This window comes from Phoca vitulina, unplaced genomic scaffold, assembly GCF_004348235.1.
Source record: "Phoca vitulina isolate PV1807 unplaced genomic scaffold, GSC_HSeal_1.0 scaffold20, whole genome shotgun sequence".
In the NCBI taxonomy this organism is placed as follows: Eukaryota; Metazoa; Chordata; class Mammalia; order Carnivora; family Phocidae; genus Phoca; species Phoca vitulina.
This window is the reverse complement of record NW_022589723.1, coordinates 25144502-25156888: the sequence shown is the minus strand read 5'-3', so window position 1 is coordinate 25156888 and position 12387 is coordinate 25144502. Positions and strand designations below refer to the sequence as shown.

The 12387-nt window shown below is 36.2% G+C and overlaps 1 protein-coding gene across 4 annotated transcripts in view; it reads left to right on the top strand.

Annotated features, from left to right (window-relative positions):
• ADAM10 (ADAM metallopeptidase domain 10) overlaps positions 1 to 12387 on the top strand; it is a 136037-nt gene that overhangs the window by 56708 nt on the left and 66942 nt on the right. For all 4 annotated transcript variants that reach the window (XM_032418012.1, XM_032418015.1, XM_032418013.1 and 1 more), the window contains exon 4: positions 2397 to 2555. In XM_032418012.1, coding sequence (XP_032273903.1) covers positions 2397 to 2555 — 159 coding nt within the window. The remainder of the gene's footprint in view (positions 1 to 2396; positions 2556 to 12387) is intronic.

Below are 12387 nucleotides of genomic sequence, written 5' to 3'. Positions count from 1 at the left end.
AGCTATAGGCATATATTTCAGAGAGGTGGGATAAATCCCGAGGAGATTTAAATATATCACGAAGGATAACAGTCTTTGAAGAATAAAGTAACCCTTGGACCTATCTCTATATGTATATTTAATATTGGATTATACAGTGCCTGGCTTTTGAAAGATACGTAGTTTTGATTCTCTCAATACCTACAAACTGTTAATTTTTTAAAAAGTTTTTATGGGCCCAGCACGCTTCCGTTGCGCCACTCTGCTCCTTTTTAAAAAGTTTTTAATGACTAATTTTCTGATCTTTCAAGCAAAACATTACCTGTGTTTTATAAGAAGAGAGAAGAAACTTTTTTTTTTTTTAAAGATTTTATTTATTTATTTGAGAGAGAGAGAGAGAGAGAGAGCACATGAGGGGGGGAGGGTCAGAGGGAGAAGCAGACTCCCTGCCGAGCAGGGAGCCCGATGTGGGGACTCGATCCAGGGACTCCAGGATCATGACCTGAGCCTAAGGCAGTCGCTTAACCAACTGAGCCACCCAGGCGCCCTAGAGAGAAGAAACTTAAAGGGAAACTATAAAGATCATCTTAACAGCCAAAAATAATGTGACAAAGTCATTCATAAAAAAATCCTTTCAGGGCCTTCCTGCCTCAGAATCTATTTGCTGTGTTCACAATTCTAACAAATTTCCCTTACTACAACTGATTAAGAAGGTACTGGGGGGATGGGGAGCACACTTAACCCAAGAGAAAGTTACATTTGACAGTTTAGTAGTGTGGAAAGAACAGTCAAAATCTTCTGGAGGTACTAGAGAGGGTCAAAATATTGTTATAACTGTATGTTAATAAATACTGAAGATGATTCTCAGTTATTAAGACAAAGTTAACTGAAAGTTAAATTTCATTTCTACATATTAGAGAGATTTCCACTCAAAATCATAACATTATGGAAAATTGTTTAAAAATGTTTCTAATTTTTTATTATGCCAGATAAATGAGGCATTAATAAATAAAAAGTCTTATGTACTCTTGTAGTTTTGTAAACAAAGGAAAGTGTTTTTCCGTCAGTCTAGGCTTTTAATATTGAACCATTATTCCTTTTTTTTTTTTTTTAAGATTTTTATTTATTTATTTGACAGAGAGAGACACAGCGAGAGAGGGAACACAAGCAGGGGGAGTGGGAGAGGGAGAAGCAGGCTTCCCGCGGAGCAGGGAGCCCGATGGGGGCTCGATCCCAGGACCCTGGGATCATGACCTGAGCCGAAGGCAGACACCCAACGACTGAGCCACCCAGGCGTCCCTTGAACCGTTATTCCTTTGATCATTTATCTTTTTGGGCAGATAACTTTGTAGTGTCTGCCCTTCTTTGCTAGGCGATGGTCAAGAAAAGTACAAGACTAAATGAGTTTGCAGATAGAAATCATGTCATTTAAAATACCAGTGTCTTGGGTTCTTAGCATCAGTCCTTAGTTAATTCAGTCAATTAATTAATGTTAATCTATAATTTAGAAATTGTGGAAAGCCTGATACTTATTTTAATGAGAAAATTTTAACAGGTAAATTTAACTTTTAACGTACCATCCTCCTACTTTCCACTTCATGTCATTTGATGGTTGGCGCTCAGCTTTTCTTTGCAAATATCTCAAAATACCCTTTTTTCCCTGTATTTTCTTTCACTAGGGAAGTATAATTGATGGGACAGTATTACAAATCCAATATCTTAAGAAGGATTGTTGGTATGCTTTTGTTCAAACTACTTCTGAAATAATTGGTACTTTCTTATTTAAAAAATGTATTTATAAAAAAAGGAAGCCAAAAGTTTCATGCAGATTATATCAGTGGGAAAAGAACTTTTTTACTTATGGTAATTAGAGCAAAACCTCAGAAGATACTTTCTTTTCTTTTCTTTCTTTTCTTTCTTCTCTCTTTTTTTTTTAAATGCGGGGCTTGAACTCGTGACCCTGAGATCAGGACCTGAGCTGAGATCAAGAGTCAGACGCTTAACTGACTGAGCCACCCAGGCACTCCTCAAAAGATACTTTAATATCTTTATTTTGGAAGTGCATATTTTATCAGTGGATCTGCTTGCCTCTTTCTGAGCTTAAGTTAATTTAACATTTATTGAATGACTATTGAATTCTTGCCAGGTACTGTGCTTAGATGCTGGGAATATGATTGTCAGTGAGACAGATGTTCTATTTCTCACTGTTGTTATCTAGTAATTGTATAGATTTTAACTAAGTACTAGTTGCTGTTCACGTCTCAAATTCCTCTTGATATATTTTATGTGAAAATTAATTTCCCCAATAAATTTGTATTCAGGTTTTTAAAATATATTAGAGTGGCTTTTTAAAGGAGAATGAATTTAACATTTCCATGCAAATTAATTTTTCAAGTGTTTGTTGCTTTCATTAATAGGTGAAGAAGGAAGTTTTAGCCATGGGTCTGTTATTGATGGAAGATTTGAAGGATTCATCCAGACTCGTGGTGGCACGTTTTATGTTGAGCCAGCAGAGAGATATATTAAAGACCGAACTCTGCCCTTTCATTCTGTCATTTATCATGAAGATGATATTAGTAAGTACTTAAATTAAAGGCATATAAATAGTTAAAAGTATGTGGAGACATACGAAGCCTGAGTTGTTTTCTTTCCTAAGCTATTAAACAGGCTAGAAAATAGTTTCACAGCCAAAGTCTCAATTTAACAAATAGTAGACCTATATAAAGAGGTAATTTCCTTGTCAGTCCATGCCAGTCCTACTTTGTTGATATGATACAACCAGTTCTATTTGAACTATGAGTCAACCAACTCTGATTGAAATGGAAATTATATATTCTGATATCAGCCAGTCATTTAATGCTATAATGCCTTTGTGTGTGTGGCTTTCCTTCTAATGTAAATTTCAGGGTGGGTATTTGTGTACTATTATGTAGTATTTAAGAAATATTTTAGATATTTTTGTAATTCTAAATCCTTCGAGTATTTCTTTTTGGAATCTTGAAATAATGATTTTACTTCAGCTTGGTAAGACTCCAGGTTTATCATGATGGATTTTGTCCTCTATCCTGGTTTTTATATGATGGTAATTTGTTGGGAGAGTTCTTTTTCTGTGTTTTAGGGGTAGAAAATGTACTTAGACTTCACCGTTTAATTTTACCATTGTCCATATATTCACAGTCATCCAGTCACAAGAATGCTTTACTGAAATACCACAGAAATACATTCCTCTAATTTATAATGCCTCTTGAATACTCATATTTTATTTTTGACTATAATTAGACTAGTCTCTCATTTTTTGCCTATTTTCCTAACTTGGCTCCTTCCTTCTGGCTTCATTTTCTGTTCTACAGCCAGAAATTTATTGTCAGTAATTTCATTCTCACTCCTAATAATGTACTGGAAAGCCTAACCATCTTGGGTTTTTGCTCCATCAGCTCTGACAGTTTCCATACTTCTTCAGTCTATCCAACTGCTTGTTATCTCTGATGCTGGATTGCTATAGAAAATAGTATAATTATTCTCGATAGGATGCATTTATGATTTTAGCTACTTGCTAACTCATAAATTCGTTAATGCTACTTGCCTATATCTATATATACATACTTTTAATGCTCCTTGCCTTTATTTTTATTCATCCCTGTTTGATTCCTTTTCCAGTTTCCCCTCCTGGTGTTTAGATTTTTCTCAAGCTCATGCTATAGTCCTTCTTAATAAGCTGGAATATGAATTCCTTTGCCTTCCTTTCTTTCTGTCAACAGAATTACTATCTACTTGATTTGTATGTTACTTTGTAATTTTTTTAGTAATTTAATCTTCTTGCAGGTTTACCTTTCCTGTCAGAGTGTGTAAGTTCTCCAAATGTGGTTTCTGTTTCTTTTGCTCCTTTAACATTGCAAATATTATTTAATCTCTGGAGCAGACTCTTTATAGACACTTAATAAAATCTTGAAACATTTTCCTTATAATGTTTTCTCAAAATCAAACAAGGCCTTATGGGAAAGGAGGGAGAGGAGGAGAGTATGGACAGATTTTGAACTCCTGTTTTTATTTGTATTATAATCAGACTTTATCCTTTGCTGATTTATACTTCCCATAAGCACCCTATACTGTGTTCGTTCTGCCTTTTATGATTTCTATTATTACATCTCTCTCATTTCCTTCCTTCTCCTATCTACTTGTAAGTAAGTTAAACATATTCTGCTCCTTTTTTGCATTTTTATTTCTTCCTGTCCTATAATTGCATTTTTCCACTTTCCATCTTAGAGTAACTTCCAAATATCTTCCTTTATGTCAGCCTTTCTTTTCCCTCAAAGATGAGGACTTAGCTTGGAGGATCAATGACACTGGATGTGACTGAGTTTTCTATTCCTTTTGGCATTTAACTTTACCATTGATTTCAGCTCTTATTTTTTACTTGTCCAATTAAAATGTATGTTCATTAAAAAAAATGAATGTTCATGCTAAGGAGGCCTTTTCTTTTTGTTATTATTATTTAATTATAGCTTAAAAATAGTAATGTTTAGAGTGATTTTGTTTGTAATTTTTTCCCATCCATTTGAAAATGTAAAAACTTTCCTTTGCTTGAACGGCAAACCGAACAACTGAGTTGTTCAGCAGGCTGTAGTTTGCTTACCCCTCCCTCTTCTAGAGGATGGATAGATAACTTACTTTTTTTTTAAATTTTATTATGTTATCTTAATCACCATACATTACATCATTAGTTTTTGATGTAGTGTTCCATGATTCATTGTTTGCGTATAACACCCAGTACTCCATTCAATATGTGCCCTCTTTAATACCTATCACCTGGCTAACCCATCCCCCCACACCCCTCCCCTCTAGAACCCTCAGTTTGTTTCTCAGAGTCCATAGTCTCTCATGGTTTGTCTCCCCCTCCGATTTCCCCCCCTTCATTCTTCCCTTCCTACTATCCTCTTTTTTTTTTTTTTTTTTTAAGCATATAATGTATTATTTGTTTCAGAGGTACAGGTATGTGATTCATCAGTCTTACACAATTCACAGCGCTCACCATAGCACATACCCTTCCCAATGTCCGTCACCCAGCCACCCCATCCCTCCCACCCCTCCACCACTCCAACAACCCTCAGTTTGTTTCCTGAGATTAAGAATTCCTCATATCAGTGAGATCATATGATACATGTCTTTCTCTGATTGACTTATTTCGCTTAGCATAATACCCTCCATTTCCATCCACGTCGTTGCAAATGGCAAGATTTCACTTTTTGTTTATTTGTTTTTTGATGGCTGCATAATATTCCATTGTATATATATACCACATCTTCTTTATCCATTCATCTGTTGATGGACATCTTGGCTCTTTCCATAGTTTGGCTATTGTGGACATTGCTGCTATAAATACTGGGGTGCACATACCCCTTCGGATCACTACATTTGTGTCTTTGGAGTAAATACCCAGTAGTGCAATTGCTGGGTCGTACGGTAGCTCTGTTTTCAACTTTTTGAGGAACCTCCATACTGTTTTCCAGAGTGGCTGCACCAGCTTGCATTCCTACCAACAGTGTAGGAGGGTTCCCCTTTCTCTGCATCCTTGCCAACATCTCTTGTTTCCTGACTTGTTAATTTTAGCCATTCTGACTGGTGTGAGATGGTATCTCATTGAGGTTTTGATTTGGATTTCCCTGATGCTGAGCAATGTTGAGAACTTTTTCATGTGTCTTAGATAACTTACTTTTAATTGGCTCTTTAACCTTTCCGTGTAGAATACCTAAGGTTATGGTACTAGTAAGTACTACTATGGTAGTAGTAAGAAAAGTTATTACTGTTTAATGTGTCCTGTCACTATATAAAGTTTTTTGCTTACATTACTTCATTTAATCTTTATAATAACACTATAAAGTGTAATAGGCACACATATCGTATCCCCTTGTCCCCAGCTTTATAGATGAGGAAAATTAAGGTTTAGAAAACTTATGTCACTTGATAATGGATCTTGTGTTCTTAAGCATGTGCTCGTCTGCTTCACTTATGGTAGAAAGCTGTAAATTCTAACATTGCTCCAAGGATTTCTGGGGCTCTTCTGAAATCTATAAGCCTTTCTAAAATGGCACATTTGCATCTATTGTTGTTTTAAGCCAAATTCTCTCCTCACTGATTTAGCAGTGGATGTTCTACTTTGCAACTAATTAATAGGGGAAGGACATTCCTTTAATGTATATTATTATTTTCATATAATTTGCTTAAGTGCCAATAATTTACTTTCACAACTAAACTACTATGTGATTGTTTAGATCACTGTGTATATGCTTGAGTGAATTTAGTATCCCTGTATGTTTATTCTCAGCAGAAGCAAATGACAGGTGAAGTATACCAACGTAGGGTAGGCGTTCTGATGAGAATTTGGCTACCCTTCTTTTAATAATTGTTTTTGCAACTGTAGGCATAAGTGTATGAAGCCACCATGGAAAATGATATTGCTGTTCTAGAGAATCTTAGGGAATATGGCTTCTGAGGCAGTACCAGAACACAGAGACAGTTTGCAGTGAAAATGTTCAGTAACTTCTGGGTGCCTGGGTGGCTCAGTCGTTAAGCGTCTGCCTTCGGCTCAGGTCATGATCCCAGGATCCTGGGATCGAGCCCCACATCGGGCTCCCTGCTCAGTAGGAGGCCTGCTTCTCCCTCTCACACTCCCCCTGCTTGTGTTCCCCCTCTCACTGTCTCTCTCTCTGTCAAATAAACAAATAAAATCTTTAAAAAAAAAAAAAAAAGAAAAGAAAATGTTCAGTAACTTCTCTAGGTGCTTATTGATACTCTTATGTGATGGTGATAACCACATGTATTTATCAGCTTAAAATTCATACTTGTTCAGTTCTGTACTTAGGTGGTAAAAAGTACTTTCTCCTAGGACATAGAAGCGTGAACAGTTACAACAAGTTAAGAATACCACTTAGTCCTTTGTTCATGGTTGATTTGGAGATCAGACAGATAATCTACATAAGCAGTCTTGCTATCTTATGTATTTATATTCAGACATTACACTAGGAATTCATTGATGTGGATATAACTGGTTTCAGCAGCTTAGGGAGTCTTATAATTATGGATTTAAAGGTGACCTTGTAGATCAACTAGTTAAAAGGGCTTCAGGGTTTAATTCATTTGCTCAAGAACATAACAAATTAGTGGCAGACATGGTAGGAAAAAAAGCACAAGAGGTAACGTGTCAGAGAACTGAGGCATGCTGTATATATGAGAAAAGAGTTAGAAGGGAAATCGGGATGATGCACTAGAATAGCTTCGTGACCTTATGGGAAGGTCTTAACTTTTTTAATGCAAGTAAGTAGGTCTTATTTTCTATGTATAATATGAGGGTGTTAGACCAGATTTTGAATATCCCTTATCTCTTCGAAAATTGGATGATATCTAACTACTTTTCCTCTAGAGCTGGAGATATTTTTGATTTTGCTGATTATCAAACGACTATATAAAATATTTTTGGCCGTTGATGAAGTAGAAGTGTGTCTACCACCATTAACATTTTTCTTTTAAATAGTTGCATAATATTCTCTTGTTTCATTGGTGAATATATTATTTACCAACCCATCAACTAAATGGACATTTAGATTGTTTCCCCTTTTTTACTATAGACATTGCTGTGGTATACATTATCTTCAAAACTGCTCATGTAAAGTATACTATTTGGTAATTTTTTGACACATCTGCAGAACTGTTACCATAATCAATATAGTGTATGTATCCATTGCCCCCAAAAGGCTTCCTCCTACTCAGTGTAATCCTTCTCTTCTTCTCAACCCTTCTTTCCTCAAGTACTGAACTGCAGGCTTGTTTGCATTTTGTAGAATTTTATGTAAATGCACTTATGTATTATGTAGTCTTAAAAAAATCTGGCTTCTTTAGCATAATATTTTTGAGATTCATCCATATTGTTTGTGTATATTAATAGTGCATTCCTTTTTATTGATGTAGTATTTCATTGTGTGGATAACATCTTTATGCATTTGCCTGTTGATGGACATTTGGGTTGTTTCTGTTTTGGGTTATTAAAAATAAAACAACTCTAAAGCTTTTGATAAACTCATCAATTATTGATTGATTAAAGATCATTTTACATATGATACATTTTGAAAAAAAAAAAAAAGGATGTAACAAATACTAAGGACTTTTACTGTCTTGGTCTAATACCTGAGCTCTAGAGAGGGGACGTTTTGGAAATTTAAGATGAGCCTTATGGAAGCAAGAGAGCAGAAGGAACATTCATCTTATGCGAGTTGTGTATAGATTCTGTCTCCCCCAAACCAATACTCATCGTTCAAAACGCAGTTCAGAAATAGTCTAGAAGCCTTTCTGGCTCCTCACTTTTGGCTGTACCTCTCTTTACTGCCGTTTATATATTGGTGAGTCCTCGTTGTGTTTTGAATCCAGCAGTTTACAGGTCAGTGGTCCATATGATTGACCTCTGGGAAGAGGCATGGAAGGAAAACAGCTGTTGACTGGTTGAGTACATTAAAATCAACCAATATTTAACTTTATTAACTGTGGATGATTGAAGCAACACTTAACACTTAGGGAATTAGTATTTAAATGGATACTTGTTTATATGTCTAATACCCCGCTAGACTGTAAGCTCTTTGAGGGTCTGTACTCTGTGTCTGTTTATTCTTGTGTTGCTGATGTTTGGTAACTAATAAGTTTTTTTCCTCTCATTACTTGTTTTGTAAATAAATTAATGCAATTAAGAATAACATTGATATACAATTAGGAATTTATGTGCATACATGCCCTAATTTTGAACAAGGTCTGTGTTATAGTGAATCTGTAAAGTAGTTAGAGATTTAGAATACACTTTCATGTAGAAACAGTTTTTAAGTTGCAGACAGTTCCTACTTATTGCAGGTGGAATGAAGGCTAATAGGAGGATATTGTAGTCAGCAGTTTATAGGTCTTTGATTAATGGATGACCTTTGAAGAGGAATGGAAACCAGCTGCTGACTGAAAAATTAAATTCAACAAGTGTTTGTTGATTTGTGTATGTACAGGAAGGATTAAGACTTAAAGAAATCCATCAGGGGAATCTTCAGTCAGTAATCTAGTCAGAATGTGATAAATGCTTAACTGAAATGTCATCAAAGCACTGAGGGTAGTACAAACTGAAGAAGCCTTAGGGATACTTAGGAAGACTTCTTAGGGGAGATGGCATTTGACTTGAACCTTGAACATAGGGTAGACTTTTGGCTGTTAGAAATAAGAATAAGAATCTCTGAAGACAGGAGAAAGGTAGCTGTAACTCTGGCTGCAGTAATATTTGTTTTTAGCTGCCACAGCTCAGGAATTTCAGAAAGGAAAGGAAACTGGCATCTTCTTTGCCCTGGACTCACCCATTTTCTGTGTATAGGGGTATAGTCCCAGATTGAATAAATGGAAATAATGGTCATATTAAATCAGTATAAGTTTTCATTACAGGTTTCAGCTATAAGTTTTACAGGTTTAATGATTGATTAATTATTTTAAAATTTGAGTGTAGTTGACATGATTAATTTATTAATATCATTTGAGTGCATAATTTGTGTAAGACACTTTCAAATACTGTGGACACAGAGGTTCTTATCCTAATGCATCTTAGAGTCTAGTGATTCTGTTTATAATTGATCGGAATAATGGAGCAACATTGCTCCTGTTGACCTGATGCCCATGATCTACTTGGCCCCCCAATACTAACCCTTTCTTCTTAAAAACCAGAGGTGGGAAAGGACATGCCTGACCCAGCTTCCCATCTCTCTTTCCTGGGAGATCAGTGTTGTGAGTACAGGTGGAAAGGGGGACCACCTTCAGCTTCCTCTCCTTCCCAGGGACAGTCATACTATGCTTCTCTTCCCATGCTCTCCACACCCTCCCCAAACAGAGACTGGATGTGGGGAATGGGGACAGGGTGTTCGGGAGAAAGGGACTCCTATCTCCTGGAGTTCGAAGAGGGAAGGACATTTGGGGTTTGCCTTAGCCATTCTTTTATTCCTCCAAACTCATCCTCTGTCCTAAAAAAACAAAAGAAAAACAAAAAAAAGCAAAAAACCCACCTTTTCCTTTTACTCTTCTTCAGTGAATCCTTGTTGATTTTTGACAACTTTGGGGGAATAAACAGCATTTTTGTGGGCAAGGACCCTACCCACCTACCCTCTAGATATTAACAACTTTTTGTTCATTGTCTGTGAAGTCAGTCTATTTAAATTCGGTTAAGATAATAAAAATTAGATTATTTCATTGGATTTGGTGATTCATAGCATGTTATTGGAGAGATTACACCAAATTTTGACATCTCATAGCCAAGGCCTTGGATTTTGCAGTCAGATTTCTAACCTGCCAGTCACAGAGAGGTGGGGGAAGCCTTACTGGGAATAGTGAGGATGCAAGGGGATGCGAGGTCTATACTAGTTCGTATGTAGTGAGAAGTGGGGGTTTTATGCACCAGTTCTACGTTGGACAGAGAATATGAATGGTAAATATTTCCTTCTTCCTGGACTGGATGATTGAGAGTTAACTAGAACTATTTCCTGCTTGAGGTGGTATCACAATATATGTATTATTTATACTTGCCCCTTCCTACAGCAAAACAAAAGCAAGAGGTTGGCATGCAAAAGAACTGGAAGAAAGGCAATAGATTTAAAGCCAATCTCTGTTTTAAATAGGCTGAATATTCTACACCAATGATTCATTCTTTGTGAAAGAATATGCTGTTTGGCCTTTTCAGGGGAACTACAGTGCATCCTATGATTTAGCATCACAATGAGGGCTTATTCATTAGTTGAACAAAGGCTTTTTCTAGAAATGGGGATTATATTGTCGGTAATTTTAGAGGGAAAATGTCATTGTCCATTTTCATCGTTAATGTGTTGATCAGGGTAAATAGGGTCTTTTAGAAGTTTTGAAAGTATATAGGAAAAATTTTATACTTGATTCCTTTTTTTTTCTGTTGGGACAGTTTTGTGCTAACAGAATTTGAAGCATATATAAATACTGTTTTGTTGGTTTGGAAATGTCTTTTTTATCTTAAATATTAAACTGTCAAAAAGAATGTCTCTAGTTTATGATATATAAAATATAATTTATAAAGAGATAAAACACTACATTTTTCTTTTTAGATATTCTAATTTTTCTAAAATTTTAAAGCATGGTGTAGTAAATAATAGTTTTATTATTTTTCATTCCCCTATACATTTATAAGTAATAATTAGAGTTTTAGTATATTTAATAAGAGGGTATTAGTATTTTCTGTATTTAACATTTTTAAAGGTTGGGAACAATTGTAATTTTCCCCATTGATATTAAGATCACTTTGCACAGTTTCAGCTGGCATGGTCACTTGTACTGCTGCCTCTATTGTGGCAAAGCAAGGAGTGCCTGTAGTTAACTGGGCAGATTGGATCGAGAGCGGACTCTGCACATACAGTGCCATTGCCAGGTAGCATAAAGGAATGCTAGAGGTTACAGGTGATTATTTTTGAGTGACAATAGTCATAGTTACTGGTTTTCTCTGGGCCCATTCAGTTGCAGGGGTGCAGGTGGAAGGTTCATTTTAAAGAGGATTTGGGTGAGAGGTGGGATTGGGGGGCAAGGAAGTTTTAAGCAATACAGTGAAGTAATTATGATAATAATTGACTACTGGATTTAAGCTGAATAAACAGAAGGAAGAGAATATCCAATGATAGATAGTGAACAAGGTGGTAACATCGGTAGATTGAAAGGTCTTGGTGTTGCAGGATTGTTGGAGGGAATTTTCAGAAAAGATAATTGGTGGAAAGAAAGTAGGATGTGCAAGTTGAGATTATTAATGGGTTTCAGTTGTTAGTAATGGCAGGTTCAAAAGAATGACTATTAAGTGAGAACTTGATGTAGGAGAAGATCATTGGAGAAAAGGTGGTGTAAGTGTACTGGAAGAATCATCGATATTATTGTTGGAATCACTAAGAATTATATTGGGGTGATGTCAGAGAGATAGGAGCTAAAAATAAGGAAATAAAGGGAAGAAGTGACCTGGAGGCAGCAAATGCCTGTAATGAGTTAGAGTAGTTGCATGACTACAAAAAGCTAAGTCACAATGAGAATAGTCTTGATGGTCCTAAGGCAGAAAGTGGTAAATGGTTATGAGTGTTTAGTGATGTGAGGGGCGGGGGAATGTTTTCCCAGCAATAGGAAGAGTTCTTGGGTTCCCCCCTTGATTCTTGCTGGAGTTCTCCTGATGAAGTTGAGCAATACAGCAGGAGTCTCTTGACCTCTGATGATGGACCAGAGGAGGTGGTTTTCTGAAATGTCAGTATTCTCTTGGTTCCAGCCAAATGCAACTTATTGGAGGTGCGATGGGGCAGAGCAATCTTATTTTAGGCCGCTTTATCCCCCTGGGGAATGATGGCCTTCAAGGTG